The sequence below is a fragment of the Gavia stellata genome, chromosome 6 (assembly GCF_030936135.1).
Source record: "Gavia stellata isolate bGavSte3 chromosome 6, bGavSte3.hap2, whole genome shotgun sequence".
In the NCBI taxonomy this organism is placed as follows: Eukaryota; Metazoa; Chordata; class Aves; order Gaviiformes; family Gaviidae; genus Gavia; species Gavia stellata.
Window position 1 is genome coordinate 50,144,248 of NC_082599.1, and position 24,193 is coordinate 50,168,440.

Consider the following 24,193-nt stretch of genomic DNA (forward strand, 5'->3'; position numbering starts at 1 on the left):
TTTCTGCTGCTATCTTTAAATATGTTGGCTATGTTAGCCTCAAAAGGGTGAGATGGTAAATTCCTGATACCCTCTGCAAACAGAAGCCTGGCAGCATTTTCTTAACAGATGTTAAGAATTGTAACAGGTTGCACTGCTATTTCTCTGGTTATTTGCCAAAGTAAGCCCAAAGCATCCCCACCAATAAGCTGGCATTTAGAAAAGCACTCCAAAACACAGTCACAGCTGGATGATCTATTCACCAATATCCTTCCTTCCACTCCCTACCCATCAGTGGGATTTGCTGCAAAATGATTAACTGCCTCACCACCATCTGCGCTCAGGTTCCATTAGTAACCCAGGCATTTCAGGAGATCCCAGCCCTGCTCAAGCTAAGTCCAATTACTGCTTGCTGATTCATCAGTCCAGCTAAGCAAGCCTGGAAAATGCAACAGGTAACCAAACACTCTCAGAACAAATTAACCTCTACAAGAAACAGGCACATCACACCTCAGGAACAAATCAACCCCTACATAAACAGGTACTTCATGTCCTATCCTACCAGTGTTAACTACTTACAAATACACGGAAAAGCTCCGATCAGGCCACAGCTGCTTTTCACAGGTTGCTGTAGAGTAGGCCCTTACCTTGCTTGCTGGCAGACACTGCAAATCCAAGCCTTTTCCTTCTTCTGGTAAGAACTACAGCTCTTGCAGATGTTGTACTTGCAGTCTTGGCACTGTCTCTTGCTGTTGATAAGAAACGTGAAAGGGGAACAGCAGCGAATACAGCAGTGCTCGTTGAACTTTTGCTGCTTGGAAAGTATGCTGCACTTGTTACCCTCTTCATCCAACTTCTGCTTCATTTCACTGGAACGAAAAGCAAAAGAACAAAAATATAAACAAAATTTCAATGGAAAATCTCCTCTTTGCCTTTCTTCTCTTTCCACATCTTCATGTTATACTCTTCAAATATCTTTTGCAGGTATGAAATAAATTTTAGAAATGCATATTCTAAATCCAGAATTGGGACGCAAAAGCTCCTATATTCCCTGGAGTCACCCATAGCCAATCCATTTAAACTCTCTGAGTCACGAGCCAGGGCAAACAATCTCCCTTCACTCAGCTCCAGCAATACAATCCTCAGGAGAGCCAGGCCGCTGCTCCAGGTACTCCAGCTGTGCAAAGCCATAGACTCATTTGAGAATTCAAGGCTGCTTTCAGAACACTTTACAAATCAAAAATCAGTCTATGAAAGTCAAAAGGCTTGGTGCACAGTAATAAAAATCCTACTGATCAACAGCTTTGAAAACAAAAGTGCTAAGTTTTCCTTTGTTCTGACCCATGGGGGTCATATTATTCATAATAGCTCCAAGTTGTCAAGGAAGATTAATCACATACATAATTTCAGAGAGATTTGGGTGTTTTACTAGTTAGGACCAATACTAAGCCAACTGTTCATTAAAGTGTTTGCAGACCCCCTAAAGTTTTTCATATTCCAGCAGAAGAGATAATTTATTAAAAAAATAAAATAAAATAAATTGTGGGTGTATGTGGTATTCAGTAATTTGCTATCTCCCATTTTACAGTGCTTTTGGTATTTTACAAATTAGGCAATATATTCCATGATATGAGTAATAAAAAACATCCAGAAGGAACAGTTGTGTAAGTAGACAAGTATGCAAACTCATCACACAGTTTCTGGCATGTACAACAGTATATAGATTAAAAGAAAAAAAATTAGGATTCATGAAAAACATGTTAAATAAAAGCTTATAGCACAGTGTGCATGTACATGTATTCATTCTTTCCATTTCTCAGAATTACTGGTGGCTACCTTACTATTTCCAATTGCTGATAAGAACCACTTATAAGACTAGAGTAACACAAAAGTCTAAACAAAATTTAAAGGTAACACAAAAGATAGACTAAGTTGCAGGAAGACAGAGACATGCTGACTTACACTTAAATTAATGCTTAAATATCTTGCTACAGGGAAAAAAGAATACACTTATTGCATACTTATTCAGGAATTCAACCAAGATCATCTATAAGCATCGTTACGAGCCAAGCCTGGAATGTTAAAAAGACTCACATTACTGGGCTATACATCATCTTATTTGCCATTTCTGCCTCAGATTCATAACTCAATAAAACCAGCCTATTTTATGAAAGTCTGACAGGTCAATTCTAAACCTCAAGTCTAAAAGGCAATTAAGGCAGTGATCTACAGCACATAATTTTTGAACTTGCACATACATCCTATTTGACCACACTCCAGATACACACCTTTTACAAATTTAAAACTTCAAAACAAAGTATGTTTCTGCTGTTTGCCCCCTGTACAAAGGTTTGGCTATCTTAGACCAGCTGCTCAAACCCAAGTAAATACTCTTTGGAGTTTCAGTTAAATAATCTTTCTTTATGATTTTTGTCCAGATGGCAAAACTTAATTGTTTTTCCACATTTTTACACAATGTTAAAGGTGAAAAAGGTAAGATATTATCACGCAAGACCGGAAATGTCTGAATTCTGTGATTCTGTGAGAACAGCTAAGGAGTCGAGGTCAGGAGGAGCAGTGAAAGAAGATATTTTTGTCCTCACGGAGCTCTGTTATCTCCCAGAATTAGTGATGCTGATATTTGGTAGTGTCAGCCCGCACACTCAACATTGGCAAGCTCAATGGCATTTTGAACCCTCATTAGGGCTCTTGTGCATGATAGCAAGATAAACCACAGAAGCAAAGCCACCTATTAAAGCACTACAATAATGCTTGCACATTATAAAAACAGGCAGTTTCATTCACAACAGAGCTAATAAAGCCTGATACCTAGAAAAAGCTGAGCACACACTGAAGCCTTTTCATCAGTACAGGCATTAATTACATCTCTCTCCTCTATCTGGCTGCCAACATTCATTACAGTGGTAGAACCTTAATATCATTAAGGCATCTGCCTTGCTGTTAAATAGGACTAAAATTGGCCAACGGATTCAGAAAGTCAATAGGATAGGGTTGGACAGGCTGGCAGAGAGAAAGGATGACAGAAAAAGCCTCATTTCCACAGGAAACCAGGCAGAACAGAAAAGAAAGCAATGCACATCCCTCAACGGCTGTAACAAATTAAGGGCCTCATGCACTATCTGCCAAAGGCTATTCTAGTTTCTATCAGGAGTCAAATGACAAAAGGGACTGTCAACAGGACTTGTCAGCTGAAGCCAAAAGACTACTCTCCACACTCTTTCCTTGGAAGTAAAACACAGATTTCCCGTGAAGGCAAAGTGCTGCACAACACTGGTAGGCAACTGAATCTGCCTGATTTGATGAAAATTACATAGTCCAAGGGAAAAGTAGGCTCTGGTTTACTCCCAGCAATACTGAGAAAACCTCAGTACATGACTTCAGCTGGATGATTACTGTGAGCAAGATGATTAATGTAAGCTCCAATCTCAATACACTGAGAAAGTTTGTAGTGCTGGAATTCAGGAGGTACAAGTTGAAGTTCAAGGCATCCCAAGTTTGAAAGTCTCAGACTTTACCTTCAGGATGTTCAAATGGCTTGGTGCAAGAAGATTGTAACAATGGTCTAAAGAAAGGAGTACAGACAACAACACTGATCCTCTCATGCAGTGAAACTGGCTTCCGAAAGGATGACAGTCACCTGTGCAGGAGCTGACTTTTTCTAAGAGGCAGATCGAACCACACGGCTATCGCAAACATTCCCCCTTCCTCCCCATGCAACACCGTTTCCCTCAGCAAAACACAGATGACGGGGATGGGACAGAGAAAAGAGGGAGAATGTGTGTGCACTAGTGCACTTACATCCCCCAGCATTACATTATGCTCCCTCCCTAGGGAAGTATTTATAGGTATACATATAAGACGTGCGCAAATAAAACAAGCAACAAAAGCAGACTCTGCACAAAAAATTTCCCTTTTGGGGAAAGGACAGAAGAGTGGGAACCACAAATGGCAGCATTTATTCATATCACTTAATTCACAAGTGATGGTGCTCAGCTATTACAGTTATGTGTAGCAGTAATAAGGATCTGCAGAGAAGAGAAATCCTGCTGTTTGAATGAGTCTAAGATTGGATTTCATTTTCTTTTTCGAGTGGCTGCATTTCACTGATTGCCTATAAATACAAAAGAAGCAAAGAATACTCCATAGATACCCAACATGTCTGTCATCAAGACTAATTCTGTCAAAGAACATTTTATTGAACTGTAAGTTCCAAAATATACAGACGCATAGTTAAGATTTTTCCAGAGGCTTGTATTAATTAATCTGCAACAGCTTGCATAATAAATATGTAACTAATTTAATTCAACGTTTTGGGTGATAGACTCCTGGTATGTAATCCCACACGAAGTCAGGTTGGGAATACTTTCTAGCACAATGCTTTCGATGTAAGTTTTGCTATTATATTCTGAGGGTGAATAGTTGTCTTCCCCTCTTCACCCACTGCATTTTTTGTTGCTTTTTTTTTTTTGTAATTTAAATAGCTTTCATTGTCATGGTTTATTTCTTTTTAGTGTCTTAGAGGATTTTAACTGAATTTGCGAGAAGTACAATATTCTGCTTTGCTGGTTTGTACAGTGCTTTACAAATGATACAGTAGGTTAGGTATCATGTTGTGCTGAAGACAGGTACTGCACAGCACAGTGCAAGGGAGGACACTGCTGAAATGCGGCTGGTGAGTTGAGCAGACATGCCACACGTCTCACCGCATGACTGCTCCTCAACAGCCGGGCAACAACCTCTCTGAAATACCTTGTCTGATAAGTCATCTTTGGACTCTGTGAATTGGCAGCCCCTTTTGTTTCTACAAATAACACTGCTTCAGACTTGTAAATGTAGGACAAAACCTGGCAAACTGAAGCTACAGCATTGTTTTTCTTGCTCTTCTGCCACTGATTTACACAGTGATTTGTCCAAAGTCACCAGCTTTTTGCATGCTTCTGTTTATCTGCTGTATAATAGCAGTAACAGTAAAATTCGCAATGACAGTAATAAACTTGATCTAAATATATAGATATATACAGAACACCTTTACAGTATCTTCCATTTAGTGACCATATAGTCCTCTCCACTGCTGTATTCTTGTAAGCAACATATTTACAACTAATATTCACAGCAAATGACCCTCAACCTTTTTATTACCACATGACCTGATTGCCTTATCTAGATAAAATTCTGTTTCAAGTCACTTGTACAGTATACAGCTATGCACAGATATATTCGGTGCAGGACCCTAATACTGAATGCTCTGGACAGGCCTATTCTAGTGGGATTCAACAGGATTGAGGCATTTACCCTGTGTGATTGCAGCAGCCTCAGCTTCAAAAAACAGGCTGGCAGGTTCAAACATAATTCTTCAACGTTTGCCTGAACAATGCCTTCTCCTCTAATAAATTTCTTTAAAACAACTGGTTATTTTATATAATTGCACCTCCTGAATACAGAAGTACAAGCTTGTTTGAGAAAAGCTTTTCTGCTTTTTTTCCCAAACCCTCTTTTAGAAAAGTTAGCTCTTTTTTTTAACTGGCAGTGTGATATGGATGCTTCTTGTTTCTCTGAGCTACAGTTTGATATTTACAAAGCTCAATGGCTGTAATTATTCTGTATTTTAATAAGTGAAACAAATCCTAGATGGCCCTGTATGCTTCCCCCCAAGAGGAATTACTGTGATTACATACTTAAGGGCTGGGGGCAGGTGGAGCTATAACCTCAAAGTGCAAAGTCAACAGTGATATACATGTTGGCAACTTGCCATAGTAAGATAATACTGTGAGGTTTATAAAAAGCTGGAAGGAAGCCTATGATGCATCTGAGAAACAGGTTAGAAAAAGTCACTGCTACATGTACAAGGCTAGGATGATCAAACTCCAAGCCTCTCCATTGGGGGTGGCAGTGGAAGGGAGTTCATAAAACAGCAGGACCGAAGATCATGGTCAACTATATTACAACAAAAACCTAAGAAAACCTACCTGTTTTCCACATGACAAGGAGAACAGTTCCTGGTAGAAACCTGACAGTTGGCTTGATTCATCCAGTGATTTGGGTAGCAGACCTACCATGCCTTTTTTTCTCCAGTGGACCAGCAGTTGAAACATTTGCCTGGTATGTGGAAGATTAATTTAGATCTCTGCTCTATTCAAAGGACACTTAACATCCTCACTACCACCAACTTAGACATCAGGTTGAATGGCCTCCTCAGGCATTGTTCTTCATCTTTGGTAACATTACCATTAAGTTATTTACAAATATTCACTGGAGCACAGAACAAGACAAAAGCATAACCAAGCAGCCAAGGCACTCATGAGGCCAGGACACCTTGCTTTAGTCTTGCCTTAGGAAACATTTAGGTATTCAACAGACAGCAGTACATCACCTATGATCAGCACACTCCTCTGGGAGATGGGAGATGAGGTGAGGGTGTGCCCAGTGGTTTTTGTTCAAGAGTCCAGTTTTGGGAAGACTCTCCAATTACCCTGTAAAAATAGCCTCACACAAAGGCATTTATGGGAAAGCAATGGAACCACTGGCAGTAGCAGGAACAGTCCTTTGGAAAGAATGCAACATGGATTAGACAGCTACAATACAGCACACCAAGCTCCAAGACAGAGTCTGTATAAGCAAGTCTGTCTGCCAGGCTCCCCGAAACCCCGCTCTCCGCTCTTCTCTGAGGGAACATCTCCAACTGTCTGTCTGTAGCCAGCTTACACTCACCTAATGCCAGTCTCCATTTCAGACTGGCACCTGCCAGTTTAAAGGCAGAGTCCAGTTGGTGAGGTTCCCATTTGTTCCGTTGCTTTCTTGGGTGATGGACAAATACCATTTTTCTTACTTAACCACCTTTTGTCTTCCCCAATAGAGAGCAGCAGTTCAATCTATTCTAGTTGCCTGCACAGGAAGAGGAAAATGGAGGAACAATGTTTCTAGGACTTAAAAAAAAAAAAGATCCCATTTCCTTCACGTCACTCCCTCCTGCTGAACAGAAGAGCAGTGCTTTGACCACAAGTTATCAAAGACAAGTAGAAACTTTCTCCTTCAGTACTTCTGTCCTCCAGTCCTCTTACTTCAAATTACATCTATTTCATAAAATAAGCTACCTTTTATCCACCTGGCATTGGAGCCTTTTATCCTTCAAAGACTAGTGAGAAGGCAGCATACACTGCAAAGCACTTTTCTTAGGGAAGCAGTGTTCTGCTCAGCTGTGTAACTGGTTCTGTCTCTTCTCTGCATTTGTTTGCACTATCTCAACTCTCAGACTAGATTCGGAGTGGTCCACGAAGATCACCAATTTGTCTTAAAACTAGTTTTAATCTTAGTTTGACCACTGTTAAGAGCCTTAAGACACTTTTTCCCTCCACAGAAGAGAATGCCTTCAGATGTTCTTCTGACCAGGCACCCTTCATACTCACCTACACATAGAAGCTACTGTTGACATTTCACTTAGCATAGTCTGGGGAGCAGGTGAACAAGTTCTGATGTGCTGTTCTCAGCCTTTCAGAGAAACCACTTCCACCAGCTGCACCTAGTGTTTTTCCACTCCCACAGTCGGTTCAAGACTGGTCTGTTGGGATGGGAGTTTCCTTGGGATACAGAGATGAGCTGAAAACACAAGTTCCACCAAGGCCGTCTAAGCTATAATGCTGGAGGACAACGGGCTTTTCCTATTCAGAGACCAAAGTGTACACAGTATTCCCATCTTTGCTGTCCTTAGACCTGCCAGATGTGTACCAGATGCTGGGGTGGGAGTAAAGCCCCTTTAATCTGTGCAGAACCTGACAGTCTCTTACTCCTTGGCTACTAGCACAATGAGAAGGAGTCACAGTCTGACTGTGACTGAAATTTCTCTCCCATTCACATGTTTTCACTTTGATGTTCAAGGTCCGAGATTGTGATCACTAGAAGTGGTTCCCACCTCTGCCCCTGCTTCCTCTCTCCTTTTCCCGACCCCCAGAAGCAGACCAACCAGGTTAGTGCAATGCTGCTAAATTTAGGGAAAACACTCACTGGAAGATTTACAGCCCCTCTCAGATCCCTGCCCAGGAGTTAACTAGCCAGAGCTGCCAAGGAGAGCTGCTCACCATTTCATCCCTTCCATGCTCTCTATGCCACAAAGTGTGGCACAGTGCAAACACTGATGAAGCTATATGCTGACAGGGTCATATATCTTTTCCCTTTGCTACATACAGCAAGAACCAAATTCTCCCAGCAGACATATGCCTCCATCATTATTTACTCTCTAAAGGTTGAGTACTCATTTCTTTTAGCTGCCTCTCCTCAGGCAGTTTATTCTTCTCCTTCAGGATGGGCATCTAACACAACTCTGTAGTCCCAGGCAATGCTACACCATCACCACACACCCCTTTTGCTTCTCTTATGTCTTTGCTAAATTGTCCCTGGTGAAACTCTACTTGCCTCTATTTAAAAAAGTAGAGTACAGGATAGTACTGTGTGCCTTTACAGCAAATGCCAAGTTAATTCATTATCTTAAAATGATGGCTTTTTCCTAGGCTCTTGTCAACACAGTTACAAATGTGCTTTGTGCTATATTTAACAATTAGCACATCTATTAGTATTCTACACATTGCTGGTGCCATCAAAAAGCCATGCTAGTACACATGCAAACACACTGCTTGCAGTTGGGGACCCTTCGAGGAATACACATCACTTTAATCTGTGAAGAGAGATATCGATCCAGCAGCAGTAGCTGACTTTCAGGGAGGATTAGACAGCAGGGAGTACACCATAAATAGAAAAAAAAAAAAGTAACATCAAGAAAACCCCCAAAGCAAAACACAAAGTCTTCAGGGGGAGACAGGGGGATGGGATACCTCAGCATTCAAGCACTAAGAGGCTCATAAATAGTTATGAGTAAGTCACTTGTATCAAAAATCAGGAAGATGAATATTTCACAGTCCAATTACTCCAATTGCAGTTGCATTCTTTTATCTAAGACCTTACTAGCATCTCTTAAGTGTTTTTCCTCTTCAGTTTTTAATTTCTATAAAACTAAGTTTCTTTAAAATTAGTGGGTATTCCTATAAAATATCGCCTTTTAATTTTTCTTTCCCTCTCTTTTCAAAAGTAGGAGCAAAACACTGATGGTGCTGCATATATGCTAACTGACGATCTTGTCCCATTAAATTTTTTACAATTGTTGTCAAAGTCTTGCCCTTTTGTTGCTTAACTCAGAAGGCCTATGATGACATCTGAATGCGACTACTGTGCATTCAGACTGAACACCATGCCCATAACACGCACCATGTGGATACCAATGGTATGAACCCTGTCAAGGAAACAGTAACAGAAGTGGAATTATGAAGGGTGAGCTGGCTGGCATGCAACTTCAATGCCATCAGAGGTCTCATAGGATAGCAAAGTGTTTAGGAGATTAGGATAACTTTTATGTTTAGTTAAGGTTAAGTGAGGTACAAGAATAAAAACATATTTCAGCATTTTTTTTAAACAAGCCTTTGCAACAACAATGTGGAGACTAAATGGACTCCATATTACTCTACTAACATAACCCATCTGCCTCTACTGATGCTCCTTGGAGCTGAATAAATTAACAATAAAGACAGATGTATACCCTACCTTTAAAAAAAATACAGTTATCCTTCTACAACCTGAGACAGCACTGTAAAAAATAAACAGTTACCTGCATAAGAAAGTATTGTGGATTCTGGGGACAATCTCTTTCTAAAACCAAAGAAATCTAGCACAGTGGAAACACTGTTGTTTTTTTTTTTCTTTACATTTGAAAACACTTCTGATAATGGGAAAAGAATTGCATTGACATCTTCATATTTCTTATTAAATACCATAAAATAAATGTTGTAAAGACCAACCTGTGGAAGCTTTGTGCTAATCACAGTTGAACCAGTTAAACTGCTGATAGAACCAGTCATAGAAAAGCCAGCATACTCAACACTTACCTTTGCCTAAAAAATGCCTATCAAGCACTGCATCTGCTGGAGAGAGAACAGATGCAGTCAGCACCAATATTAAGTTGTGGTTCACTTGCCCCAGACCAGTACCTTACTTGTCATATCAGGCTCTATCCTAATCTGTTAAATATTTCATGCACAGGTGAAGCCGTTTCACAAAATGAATGATTTGTGCTGAGCTACTCTATAGACACTGTGCTAGTGGCTCTTAAGGGAAGTTTCCTTTTCTGTTGCTGGCACAAGCACTGTCAATCAGTGTCTATCATCAGTTGGAAATGACTGACATGTCAGAGTGTAGATAAATGAAATAAATAATATACTGGTATTATTTTAAATTCCTTCTTCTCACTTTGTAAACCTGTAAATTGTCAAGAGACATTGTATTTAACCCCATTTTCTTTTGTCATATTGGCTATCACAGGAGCACAGACTGTGTACCACATTTAACTCATAGGTTTTGAAATCTTCTGCGGGCAAGTGGAGCAGCAAGGGAGAAGCAGGTCTTGAATTATAGAGCAGATATTTTGGGGAGCTCTGGGGATACCGGAAATGTCCAGACGAAAGCTGAAATGATCTTTTCCAAGAAGCAGCGCTGTGAGTATGGACTCCTTTGCTCTCCCATTCTAATACTGCCACATGGAACACGTGAAAATAAATCTGGGTATTAACATACTTTTTTCCTCATTCTTCTTTCTCATCTGCCCTCAGCCAAGTAGGGTGTTCTGAGGTGAAACACCTCACCAATATTGGGGACAAGCACTTCTGCTGCAGGTGCAGGACTTTCTGGTTAAATCCTGGGTTTAACTGATCCATCGAGAAGGGCCAAAAGGCATGCTTCCATGTTAGACATCAACCACAAGTGATAAACTAAAAAGTTTTCTCCCTTTCTCACTCTTACTGAACGACTCAACATTACTATCTGAGCCTACGCATCCATCCAGTTTTCATCCACTTCATAATTTCACCTGTATATGCCATAGCCCTGCAATGTGACTACAAAATGGTAAGCTTTGATTAATATTTACGTTAGCATTTGCACACAGACAAGATGAGTAATGCTTCATACACGAGGGCCTTCTGCCTGATGAGGTTGGCTTTCAAAATTTGCCTGTCCTGACCACTGCCTTCCCAGGGGAGTGGCTGCCAGTCCAGAACCCAGGTGGGATGGGAACACTGGCAGAGCCATGTCCTCCACAAGCATGAGGAATGCAACACAGACAAATCTGCACTGGACACGCTGTTGTCCACAGAGTATTTTACCACTTCCTGCGACAACCACAGCAGCCCTAATGTGCCACAAGAAGAAAGTTCTAGGCCATCCTGGTAACAGGGGGTTGTTTCAGGTGAAATTCCTTGGTTTCAGAGTGAATTCCTTGCCAATTGCATCACTTAACTATTTTCAACAGGTCTGCATGTACATAGCTCCTAAAGTCCACTTCCCTAGTCCAGCTCCTCTTCATGCTGCCCATGCTCCTAACACATCGTAAATACTGTTCTTAAATATTCTACACAGACCCTGCAATTCAAGTAGCTTAAAAATTGCAAGCCCTGCAATTCCAAACAATCAACGTAATATGGGTCAAGAAATAGCAGCTTCATAATGTCAGTAAATTTAAGCTTGTAAATAATGATTTTTTTAAGTATAGAAATTGTTTGCAATATCCATGTAAGTTGTTCTTTTTTGTTTTAAAGACAAAGACTTATAAGCTTAAAATTACCGCATAACTCTATTGTACAGAAGACAGTATTTTGGCAGACAAAAAAAAATAGCTGTTTTCACAGAATGCATTTTATATTTAACATGATATGTTACCCCAGTGTGTTTCATATCAATATTAACACCTTCTGGAAGCAGTATCATGTCATTTATTACAAACCAGACAAACCTCTGTAAAGGGGCAGGAAAATATCAACAGCACCTCCACCAACCCCATTCAAACACATACTTAAGGTAGTCCTTTAAAAGGTATTGGCATATGCTATTGCTACAGTAACACCAGTATTTAACAAAGATACAATCTCCATTTAACACTGTACAGTAGTTCAGATATCTCACACAGTTCATGTTCTTAACTTAATCCAAAAGCTTTTTATTATGGGAATGTTTCTGCAAATTTAATAACATACTGATATTTTAACATATAGGAATATACGTAATGGAATGGAAGGAAATCAGTGAGCAACCACAAAAAAATATAAAAAGCTAATGATTTGGAATTTATTTAGAAAATAATGGTCTTTATTTTGCAGCTGCATTTAGAGTCACAGCTATTTAGCTTTACTCTGCATATGTGTGTGAGAACGCACGCATACACATATAGATAAACTGCTTTATTCAATACACCTTGCAAGTGAAGGCTGGGAATCTCGCCCACCTAGTACTCTCCATACCCCATCCCCATGGTAACGTAGTACTAAGGATTGTCCTTGGAAAGGCAATTCAGCTACAGAAGAGGAAACACAGCCAGGTTACCAGACTAGTGGGGTATTAAGGAACTGGCGGTAAATTGAAGTCCTCTTGTGCAGATGCTCCTACAGCTCCATGTATCCCAGCAATTCTTCCTCAGCCCTTGACAGTATGCCTCACCCAGGACACAGAAGGCTATATACAGTGAACTTTCCCAAAGGGGAGAAAGGATGCAGGGGAATGTCAGAAATCTGCACTTTTCATTCCTCCTCTAGGTCCATGTGTGCTCTCTGCTTCTTCCCAATTAGGTATCTATCAATCTGAAGTACAGCGAATGTACTGCAGTAGGATGTTTTTGGTGAATGGTAAAACAACTGAAATAACCCAGAAGCTTTTGAAAAACGCAAATTCACCTAATTCAACAACTAGCATTCAGAAAGATGATTAGGTGGTGAATATTTGGAAAAGACAGAATGGTTCTTCAATATTCTTCACTGTTTTTAAAATGATGTGTTTTGAATTTTTAAAATGTCAAGTTTTGTTCTGACTTTTTCCTAATAAAAGAGTTGCAAATATTTAGTTCTTCTGTGGATACTGCCATTTAGGTATCTGATGCTTTTCTTCTCTTCTCTTCCTCATGCATTTTCTCTCTCCAAAAGCAGCAGATGGAAGAGATCTCCCTTGCGTGGAGCTTACGGCACAGTCAGACCCCAAACTTGGTTCATGTACTTTGCGCAAACCCTCTGGCTATGTCTGAATTCACAGATAATTCAGCACACCAAGAGCAGATCAGCAGACTGAACTAGACAGTGCTGAAGGCCTACACCTACACAGTACCTGGTTCAGCAGGTTTGCTTCAGGGAAGGCAGTCTGATTCCCTGGACCAAATATTCCCATCTTGCACACAGTTTGAACCTGTTTCAAGGCATGATTCATTGGTTCAGAGACATGTCTGTTCAGTGGGGGGAGTTTATAACCAAACAGGAAACATTTGGTGAGCACACGGAGATAAGCTTTGGCTTAGTTTCTTCCAGAAGAAGCAGCCTATGCACACCAAAACCAACTTGTGATGTAAACCATGGTATGATAAATGAGGATGAGTACAGTTTGCTCCAAAACTGTAGTCCTGCTCTAAACTGAAATGCAGACATAAATGCAGTCATAGACAACGAGAGGAGTCTCTCTCAGCAAAGGTAGCTGGAGTAGGTCATTTCTCATTAACAGGTCTATAACTCAGCAGTGTCTACTGAGTTTGGAAAATCATTCTGATACCTGCAACATGCATAGCCATTGCTCACATGCAGCTAAGTTTTATATGTTTCTACATCTGCCTTGTGACAATTAACAGAGATGCACAATGCTGATTTATAAAGATATTTAAGAAGCAAGAAATAGATTCTGATTAGGAATTCTTTCTCTTCAAAAAAAAACCTCAGTAGTGCACAAGACTTGTGCATGGGCTTTTGATAGTATTCTTTGAAACAGCATTAGAGTATCATATACCTACTTGATATGTTTCAAGGCATATCCTGGATTGCTATGCTTAAAATTTGCCTTTATAAAGCACTACCAATGGGATCTTAATTTGCACCTGTTAGTTTGAAATACCTTTGAACATAACTGATCTAATTCTCCATAGCATTGCATCAGTTCATGCCGGTGTCACTCCAGAAATCCCATCACAGCTGTGGTACAGTAAGACGGATAGGGTAATGGAACAAGGAGCCAAAAGCTACACCTTTTGTAGCTACAGCCTGAAATGCTACCAGAAGATGGTCAGCTTTTATTCAAGTAGTAGAAAATGTGTACAGAGCAACCTCAGGATTCTCTCAGGAGAACACAGTCATTTTCTCAGACTTTGCTGCTGCCTTGCAGATTCTGCGCATCAGTCAAATCCTCCTTCCCTCACCATGCTTCTAAATGAAACCAAAGCTCTATCAAGCCACTTACCTCTTTGGTAAATGTAGCTTGATTTACCTTCTGGGCTCAGCTGCTGGACTGACAGCCTGCAGGCAGAGGACTGCCAGCAGATAGTCCTCTCCTAAACCCCTCTCTGCAGAGCTGCACTGATGTACCATCACCTGAATTACAGATCAAATCTGATTCTGATGTGTGACTGTCAGTGACAAACACATCAAAAGGAGAACTGCTGGTCTAAAAGCAACAATTTATTCTCAAAACCAAACATTTATTCTCAAGGAAAAAAAAAAAGATAATATGAAACACTCATCTTTCAAAATAAACAGAATACAAAAGCATTGGCATCTCCATAAATGCAGGACTACAAAACTCATGTAATTAAGTGGTCACAAGGGAATATCTCTAACTGAAATATCTGTTGATTTATAACAAATAACGAAATGCATTTAATTAAATTTCAAGTGGAGGAAGCTCCTCCAATAAGAACCATAACAATATAATTCATATTAATTTAATGACTAAAATATCTAGTGCTGACAAAATAAATATTTCTTTTTAATAAATTAATTGCTCATTTTAGTTTTATACATTTAGTTGCAAGTACGTGAAAAGACTAAGGAGTGACCAACTTGATGCTCAGAGGGTAAGAGAAATGGAGAACTCCTTCAAAACAGTCCTAAAAATGAGTATTTTACCAAGATTTTACTGCTTATAAAAGGGAAAATGCATATCTATGTTTTCCATAAATATTCCCTAACTGTGGAGGTGCTTCCCACTTGAAATGTGTTTCTGTCTGAACAGTGTGATTTGGGTGCAGGAGGGTCAAAGCTTAGCAAAGCACATTTTCCTCTACAATCTTGTGTGAAATAAAGGGGGAGAAAGGAAGCCTCTTTTATTAAAAAGTGATGGTTATGGCAGGTAGTGCAACACCCAGTGACACAATACAGACTCCTCCCATGATGTGGATGCCACAAACAAACAAAAGGGTTTTTGGAGTAAGGGCACTTGCATTTCGGTTTACAAGGATGCTGACTTGATGCTCTCTTACAGCATCAGAACGGAGTAATTATTCTTCCCCTCCAGCCCTATAAACACTTCAATTTTTTTTTCACATTCCTTTCCACAGAAAGCAAAGCAATCACAATTCATTTTTTGTTTGTTCACTTCTATAGTGCACCACACTTTTTACAGCTTCTACACTTTTATATATTTGCTAGCTATAGCACAAACACCCTGGAAAAGGTGCAAGTTAAAGTCAATTCACAAAATATGACGTAGAGGGTCAAAGGTAGGCCACAAGAATCAAAAGTCAATTAGTTATCCCCACAAGCAGGGGCAAAAAAAGGATGTAATCAAGAGTTAGTTGTTGGCAAATCAGCAGCCACTTATATTCAGTCAAGAGTAAGAAAAATACAGCAAACACTGAGATAGCAAGATGATGGTTTTCTTCACATACGGGGCTATACAATTTTTTACCCAATTCTGTACTATGCTCCTAGACATCTTTCAAACCACCATTCTAGGCCAAGGGTGCAAATTTCAGTTACTATGGCAGTATGTGCAAGTCAGACATAAAAAGGATGTATTTTAGCACTTACAGCAAAACATGAAAAATCCCCTAAAAATCTTGATTGACAGCCAATTATTTTTACTGAGAAAAACAATTGCACAAATTCTTGCCTAAAGCAAAAGGCTAATTATATATAACATTTTTGAGAGCTCTAAAACACAAATTGGAATGCACCAATACTTAAAATCAAGGACACTCTCCTTGAGCAAAAAAACAAAAAGCTTTAGAGGAATTCAGTACCCTGGCCATATCTATGTAACTACAAAAGCAGAGAAAACAAAAGCTCGGGGTACAATCAATAGTTCATAAATCAAAGCAAAGCTTTACTTCAAAGAACACAGGCAGGCTTGAGAAGAGCTGTTGATTTATAAAAAGCTTTATTTGAAATCAGCAATTAAAGCGAAACATTTCTCTTTCTGCTATATAGCAAAGCACACACAGGCTGTAAAACACACAATCAATGATGGAGAAGGCTGTTTCACCTGAAATATTTCCCCCTTGCAGGAAGTACTGGAGTTACAAAGATTCCCTTGATTGCAGTTCAGTTCATTTTCTGAACAGTGCCACCACAGAGTCTGTGTCCAAGAAGTACTTAAACCACTCTACACATACTGTTAAGTTTCCCAGCTCACTTAAAAAGCTGAATCTATCTCTAACTTTGCAGAAATACCAGCTCAAACCTCAAGGCTTGTGTTCTAGCATGGGAACCAGACACCATGTTTATCACATCATCAACTCCAGCATCTAAACTTATGTGAAGAAGTTAAACGACAGAAGAAGTTACTCTGCTAAGCTTTCCACTCTCCCACCTCCCACCCTTCTGCAGATTTCTTTCAGAGCTCTTCTAATGTCTTTTCATATTCCATTTCATCAATGATGGAAAAGGTATCTTCTGCCAACTGAAAATCTCTATGAGGGCCATAGAAGGCCTTCAAAAATAAACAGGTATCATTATTCATGTTCCTTGGTGTTATTTTTCTGCTGAGAGAGATCAAGGAAGCCAGATATCTGCTGAAGAGGATTTATAGAAATTCATAGGCCATGTGGATTGGTCTCTCAAGATTCAGCATCACTAAAAATAGAAAGGAAATGCAATAGCTTTATGGCACGTTTATACACAGGTATGTATAGTCATGTACCAAAAAAAAAAAAAGAGTCGCTCGGAATAACATATTAGCTTGCCTAATAACAGGACACTGTACAAGGCCAGGACTCTCAAAATAAGAGAGAGAAGAACATCTACTTGATGTGTAGTCTTCAGCAGTAAATCCTGATTTTACTAGTTCTGAAGTAGCACTTGGGTGGCAAACTCAGAGATACCCTGCTGAAAATGGAGTTAAAATAAGGGGCCAACACTAGTTTTGTAATGGACGTATGAAGTCAAGAGGAATGAAGGAATAAAAAAAAAAAAAAAGGGTTAACTATGGATGTATTCAGAGCTCTTCTTCCTCTAATACCAGTAAAATCTTCTCTCCAGAAGTCTGCACACCTAGAATCACCAGAAATTCTGAGCCTAATCAGTAAGTTGCTGAAAATGAGAAATAAGCCCAACTTGCCCTCGAAACATGAACTTGAGTCTTAACAACCTGGTACTTCTACTACAATTACACAAACCGAACGCCAGAGAGACCAAAAGATCTGAGGCTACAGGGAGCTCTATTTTACATGATGTTGTATAACAGGGAAGCAGCTGAATGAGGCACAGTTTGGTCAAGCCCGTAGTTAGGATACAATTACGTTACAGCCACTATGGCATGTCTCTTGCATGTAGACATAAACCACAATGACTTAGGGCAACGTGACCGGACATACAAGAAATTAGGCACTGCCTGTGAAACTAGCCCTGAGAACCCAGAAAAACAGTTGGTTGACTTGTTCATATTAAGCACTGTGATGCTGCGTCCCCTTACGATCAGCACCCAAGTCACCTAGGTGAAAAGTAAGCCAGATCCCTGAGTTAGAGAGATGCTTGAACACTGCAAGCAGTGAGACATTATACAGGAAAAAAGGATGCATGGATGGAAGGAAGTTTTTAAGCTTATTAGAGATGCCATGGAAATAATTACAGAGGCCCAAGCTGTGAAGTAAACCATGGTCATTCACCTACAGTAGCGTAGCTGAAAAGTACAACAAACAGATCAGTGATACGCATCATGCGTGTGCCACAGATGCTAAGAAAAGGAAAATCTCCAACGTCAGCGGGCTTATGTACCCACTTTGGCTTTGCCTCTGCAACATGTCACCAGGTTATTGCCATTGTCAAAAGGTACTTTGCAGGCTCTGTCCTGAGAAAATCAATGTTCTTGATGACAAACAAATGCTTTGCAAGCTGAATAGGACTCCAGGAAGGATGTGGTGGATGCAGATGTATCCTAGGGTAGCTGAGTGCCTTGGAGCAGCCTTGTAAACAAACAGCAAGCAAACTCTGCTGTTTCAGAATAAGCAGGGACACTTCAAAAGAAAAGAAAGGGATGACTCATTGATCTCACCATTACCATTCCTGCATGAATCTGAAGGGTTACATGGGACAGATTGCCATCAGTTACATGCACTGGCTAGGAAATAAATAGACTAAGCTCAAATAACACTCAATAAATAAATAATTGTAGTGATACTGTGAAAGCAAGCAGCAGTTTCAGAGATCTGTTCATTGTACAGTGGCCAGCTAAACCCCAAAACACAAGCAAGCAAAGCAACAAAGAACCCACTATCATCATTAGGTTTGGTCATCTGCACTCTCTGTTCAGGATGAGTTTTTCAAAATTGCATTCTGAGTATTTTCATTCTGGGTAGGTCTAAAAGAAAAAGCATACCAAATAAAATACCAATACTCAACTCTTACTGCATTGTTATTTTCTTCTTTAATATTAAAGTAACAAATTCTTATTCAAATCCTTGTTATTTACTCATTACCATATCTATGTGTCAAGTTGAATACTTACAGGTGTACAGGTATACATGAATATCAAATCATAGCTTTATATGCACTGCATGTAACTTGAGCTTGATGATTATGATCAGATTTTTGCTCCTTAGCAATTGTATGTTGAATGACAGGTGCTTTAAAGGAGCCTGTTTTTTAGTGATAGCTTAGCCCTTCTTGAAGATCAGGTCCCTTAAATTTCTCTCTCCCCCTCTTGCTCTGGATACCTCAAATTTGAAAGATCCAAAAGCATAGGTCCAGTAGAACTTTTTACCTTGTATTGTTAATCTGTAAAATATCAGCTTTTGTCACACCCCACTAAAATGGGTTATATTCAACACACTGTATTTTACCCAGAATATTTGCACTTTTTTCTGTCTAAAACAAAAGTATACTACAAATATCCAAGTAAAAGAAAATGCTGCACTGAACAATTTTCTTTAAACTACCTGTACTGTGCGTAGCTGAGAAGTTTCTTCAGAATATTTTCAAGTCTTCAATGACTTCAACTTCTTCAAAATCCTTAATGATAAAATATTTATTTACAACAGGGTAGAAATCCCCAGATTTATTATTTAATCAGAAGAACATAAAGGGAATTTTGTAGAAGATCAAAGAAATACAGATGCAGTAAGAAAAGCAGTAAGCTACGTAAATTGGTTACACATTTTGAAATATGCATTATATGCCCATTACATTTCTGTGTATCCAATTATAATAACCAAAATCCCAACCAAACCCCTAACAGCATGCAAGTATTTTATCTAATGAAGTCTTATGACCCGTTCAGTAGAGCACAAGTGACTCAGATTTTGACTTCCTGGTTTACCCTACAAAAAAGAAAAAATACAACAAAAACATGTCATCTAAATTTAATAAGGGCCTCAATTCTCATGTCTAAGATTGATGGGGGCTTTGCCCTCCACTGAAATAGGAGCATAATTCAAGCCATTTAGCATAACCCACAACACAACACTTCTCTGTGAAAGCAGGTGACCTAACATGAGTGGTGTCAGCACCTACTCCAGTACCTTAATATTACACAGTACATCAGATATGGCAAGCACAACAGAATCTGCTACTTGGAAGAAATGAAAGAAGGTTAAGAGTAATGGCATTTATTTTAATTAGCAGGCTGTGTATTTCTAAGACGTCTCTGGCACCTCAGTGCCAACTATCCTGGTACATACTATTCTATCAAGCCATTGAAAGTGTTTCTTTCAGGGTAATTATATAATTCAGAAGCTACAGCTATGTAAGTTCCCTTCAAGTCAGTGGAAATATTACCTTCCATCACAGGAGGATATCTTTCTCCAGCTTGGACATGCGTCCATATTAAAATACATTATTTAAGATTCAACATTTTACTCAGGATACTCCCAGAGCTCCAACATTTCTACTTGATTAACTGCCTTGCAGTTACTTTTACTTTCTTTCATTGCCCTGCATGTTTGCAGGTAATCAGCTAGCAGTATATATGCCATAACACTGCTAAAAGAAGCAACTACACCTCCCACCTCCCCGTCCCCCCCAGAAAACCCCTACCACTAATTATAACAGTACAAAAGCAAGTGTCCAAACCAAGCTTCATTCTTTGTTTCAGCAACAGGACCAAGTCACAGAAAAGGTTCAAATCTGCCTTTAAAACTAGATGTTTGACTAAATAATCTTTTACGCCCCTATTACTTTGCATTACAGAACCTTGCTCTAGCAGGGAGAGGCAGAACAACGTGTTGCATTGTCACTCGGAAGAATGGTCCTTCCACCAGATCTGATGCATGGAAAGTTTCACAGCGATACATTACTGCTCTCAAAAATATTCTTCCGAGAGATCAAGGGGACACTGTGCCTTCCCAAATGCTGAGGCATGCAGCCTCCTGCTGTCTCTCCAGTCACAAGAGCAAGTGGAAGGCAAAGGCAGAAGCTGCTTTAACTGTTACTTCTCCATATTATGGCTACTTGCTATTACTCCTTTTCCCTTTGTTTCCCCTTCCTGTTTTTCTACCTTCTGCTAATGCAGCAATCCATCCCATAATGGATGCAAGCAATGACTACACACACAACTGTTCTCATGTGGGGCTTTGTGCTGGCGCATCCAGAAAGGAAGTCATGGCAACTGATGTATTTCTGAGAGCATCAATATCGCTTCGGAGATACATGCCCAGTAACATTTACTTCATCTTACATTAGGCCAAACTACGCAGCTACAATTCCCATTTCATTTCACTTCAGTTTCCAGCTATTGCTAATAGAAAAGGAACCATGAAGTTGTCATTACTGTATTGCCCTCTGGAAATAAATTTCACCATTGCAAAATGCTCATTCACTCAAATTTTGCTCAACACATAGTGCCTCTGTTACATTTTTCACCCACATGAATTTTAAACTTGATTTCTAACAATTATCCCACATTTCACATCGTTAAGAAGTAGCAAAAATCTGTCTTGGCTTTTTTTTTTAGAAGAGAAATTAATTTTGGACTCCCCAAAATTGTTAATCTTTTTTTTAGATTTCCAATTATCTTTTCCAGAAAAATTCTCAACCTGAGTTAATTAAAACTCATCTGCCTCCCTTAAGGCTTTCCATCAGTCTTCTGCATATCAGTGCATTGCTTTTTATTGACTCTAGAGCACCTGGTATTGTTAATTGTCTGCCAGAGACCAAAGAATATTGCTATGCTAGGGGATCTGACATCATATTGCAAATGTGTCAGATCCCCTAGCATAGCCATGTATTGTATGTAAAAAAAAAATAAAAAAAATCAATATGTCTCTGTGATAAACTGTACCTTTTCCATGCCAGCCCAAACCCATTCTTAAGAAGGTGACATATAGACTACTGACTGAATATTGTGCTCTTGCTGCTGTTATTCAGTAACGCTATCGTTTTCTCCCTTCCTCCGATTGTCTAAATGGGTCTCAGAATTAGGATTTTCACACATATCTAGCTTGAGAGATTTTTAAACTTCTTAAAACTGATTTTTTCTAACTTACTTTCAGTGAACTGTTTAAACAACAGCTAGCAATTTATCTCAACAGCTTCTTCATTCAGCCTTCACTTAAAAACCCAATCTCAGAATTAAATTTCATCCGTCTTACTCTTTTGAAACGCGTGTAATCAAAACCTGCTATCGGCATCACAATAGTTTGTCAAGGCTGCATCCTGTGTTGCCTGTAACAGACTTTGAAGCTTACACATACCTTCATTCTCCCTCACTCTGATCAGGGCACCTCCCCTGCCTATTCTTTGTATTGCTTCCTTTTTTTTTTTCCCCCCTCTGTATTTCAGTTTAGCGACTAACAGTTGTGAAGTGATGGACTTCAGCCTTGGAAAGTAAATTCCAAGACTGACTACGGTCCATGTAACACTTGGGTTAGATGTCTGACCAGATGGGCAGGAGTTACTGCAACTAAGAAGGTTTGTTTCTAAACTCCTTCCCTGCTCCTGTCTGTAGAAATAGCCTTACTCTTCAAAGAGTGAAAGTTGCTATTGTATTGAGGAGTCGTAATGTGGAATTTTGTTGCTTGTCTGTTTGCTCAAAAATCCTGTTAAATCTGAACCTCAGTGTTATTTGAAAAATGAATTCCCTAGCCTAACCATGCAAAAATAGTTACATTTATTTAGTGTAAATTTGATGATGGTACATTTGGTATCAAAAAGAACTGCAAGACCACTTAATTCTATACCACATAATATCTTCTGTACTTTCATTGTGTCCTCCCTTGTTTCTTTTGTAAAGCAAACTCTTTCACTCATGTTTCTTTTAACAAGAAAGCTGCTAATGAAAGCTCTTATAATTACCTATTAGTTCCTGATCAGAAGCAAAGGCTATTTCAGGCAAGAAGGCACCTTCAATTTGCACAGTGGAATTACGAGACCAGTGTTATCTTTCATCATAATTCTTGCATCCTCCAGTACTTACTTTGCACGAGTACAGTTTTTGCTGAGCTATCTTCCTACCAGACTATTTCCCATGAGTTTTCAAATTCAGTACAGCACACCTGGCTAGGTTCCTCTAGCCAAGTGGCATTGCCCAGCATTTGTCAAAGGGGCAAAAAGAAGGAAAAGAAAAAAAAAAAAAAAGAAAAAAGAGAAAAAAATCCCAATCCAGCCAGAGCTTGAAATAAAACCTTTACCTACATTCTTGCAGACACCTTTGACTACACCTAATCTAAATCCTTCTATCGCTTCTAAACATCTTGCCATTCATTTCCAAATCATTGTTTAATAAGCTAAAAGTAGTCCTTTAATATGAAGCCCCACATGCCTCCAGCCAAAGCTGAAAATTCACCATTTGTTCCTACTCCTTAATTTCAGCTGCAGTTTCTAACCTATAACAACTCTTTATTTCTAACCTCCTGATAACATCATGACATTTTTTTCAGAAGCTTTTGGAAATCAAAAGAAATTAATCCTATGGAGTTAGGCAGAGCAAATAGCAAAATGAGTCAGACTAGAAACTTACTCTGGCACCTGGAGTTTGATATAAACTGTAAGTGTTATGCTTACTGTTTTTTAAATATTTTAACAAACACTAATGGATTTATTGAAATGAGAACACAATTCCGCATTTCATTAATAATACAATCCTCCAGAGCACTGGTTTTGTTCTTTCTTCATTTGCTAAATGGAGATGACAACATTTACTCAACTCCTCTGTAAGACACCATCACACCTACGAATGAAAAGTGCTATGAGATATATGTAACGGATGCCTTTTAATTTTTTCTTTGGTGCTAGAAATAATGGCATGACAAATTTGAAAACATACTTTAAATGTAAGGTGATTCCAAATCTATTCTATTTCCTCATTTTATTAATTAATGGCTCACATAACAAATAGCTAAAAACATTTTTTTATTACATTAACAAAACAACAACATTCAAATATGCTTCAAAACAACAAAAATAAACATGAATAACTGCAGCTTGTAGAAAATCAATTGAATTCCGTAAAATATGAAAATGTTTTGCCAGAAATGATGGTAAGATTATCTTCTGAACCCATGAACAACCTCATCGTATGTTCTTTTGTTCAAATTATTCAGACATGCCTAAGAAAATTTTACTTCCCTCAAAAAATCAAAGAAACTTTTTCCATGCACATTTAAGCTTCTGTAGGAGAAAACGTTGCCATTGAAACTATTTTTAAAACTTACTTTAAACTACTGAAGCTTCATTTTGTGGCTCTGCTTAGCCCTAAATAAATAATTTTCTACTTATATAAACTCCTATTTGTGACCCAGTCACGAACCCTTTCAACCTTTAGCAAGCAAGAATAGCTATCAACATTTTAGTAAAGAAGCAGGATAAAAATGCTTTAATAGTCTTCAGGAATGGCTGAAAATTACCTTCCCAAATACAACAATGACATGAATCACATAAACTGGCCCCCAATTTTTCAAGCAGGTGCACAGTAAGAGGAATTTTACGTC

At 39.1% G+C, this 24,193-nt stretch overlaps 1 protein-coding gene across 2 annotated transcripts in view; it reads right to left on the reverse strand.

The window, feature by feature from the left end:
• The window catches only part of MYRIP (myosin VIIA and Rab interacting protein), a 216,088-nt gene that overhangs the window by 119,201 nt on the left and 72,694 nt on the right, over positions 1-24,193 (reverse strand). For both annotated transcript variants that reach the window (XM_059818657.1, XM_059818658.1), the window contains exon 2: positions 627-848. In XM_059818657.1, the coding sequence (XP_059674640.1) occupies positions 627-848 (222 nt within the window). The remainder of the gene's footprint in view (positions 1-626; positions 849-24,193) is intronic.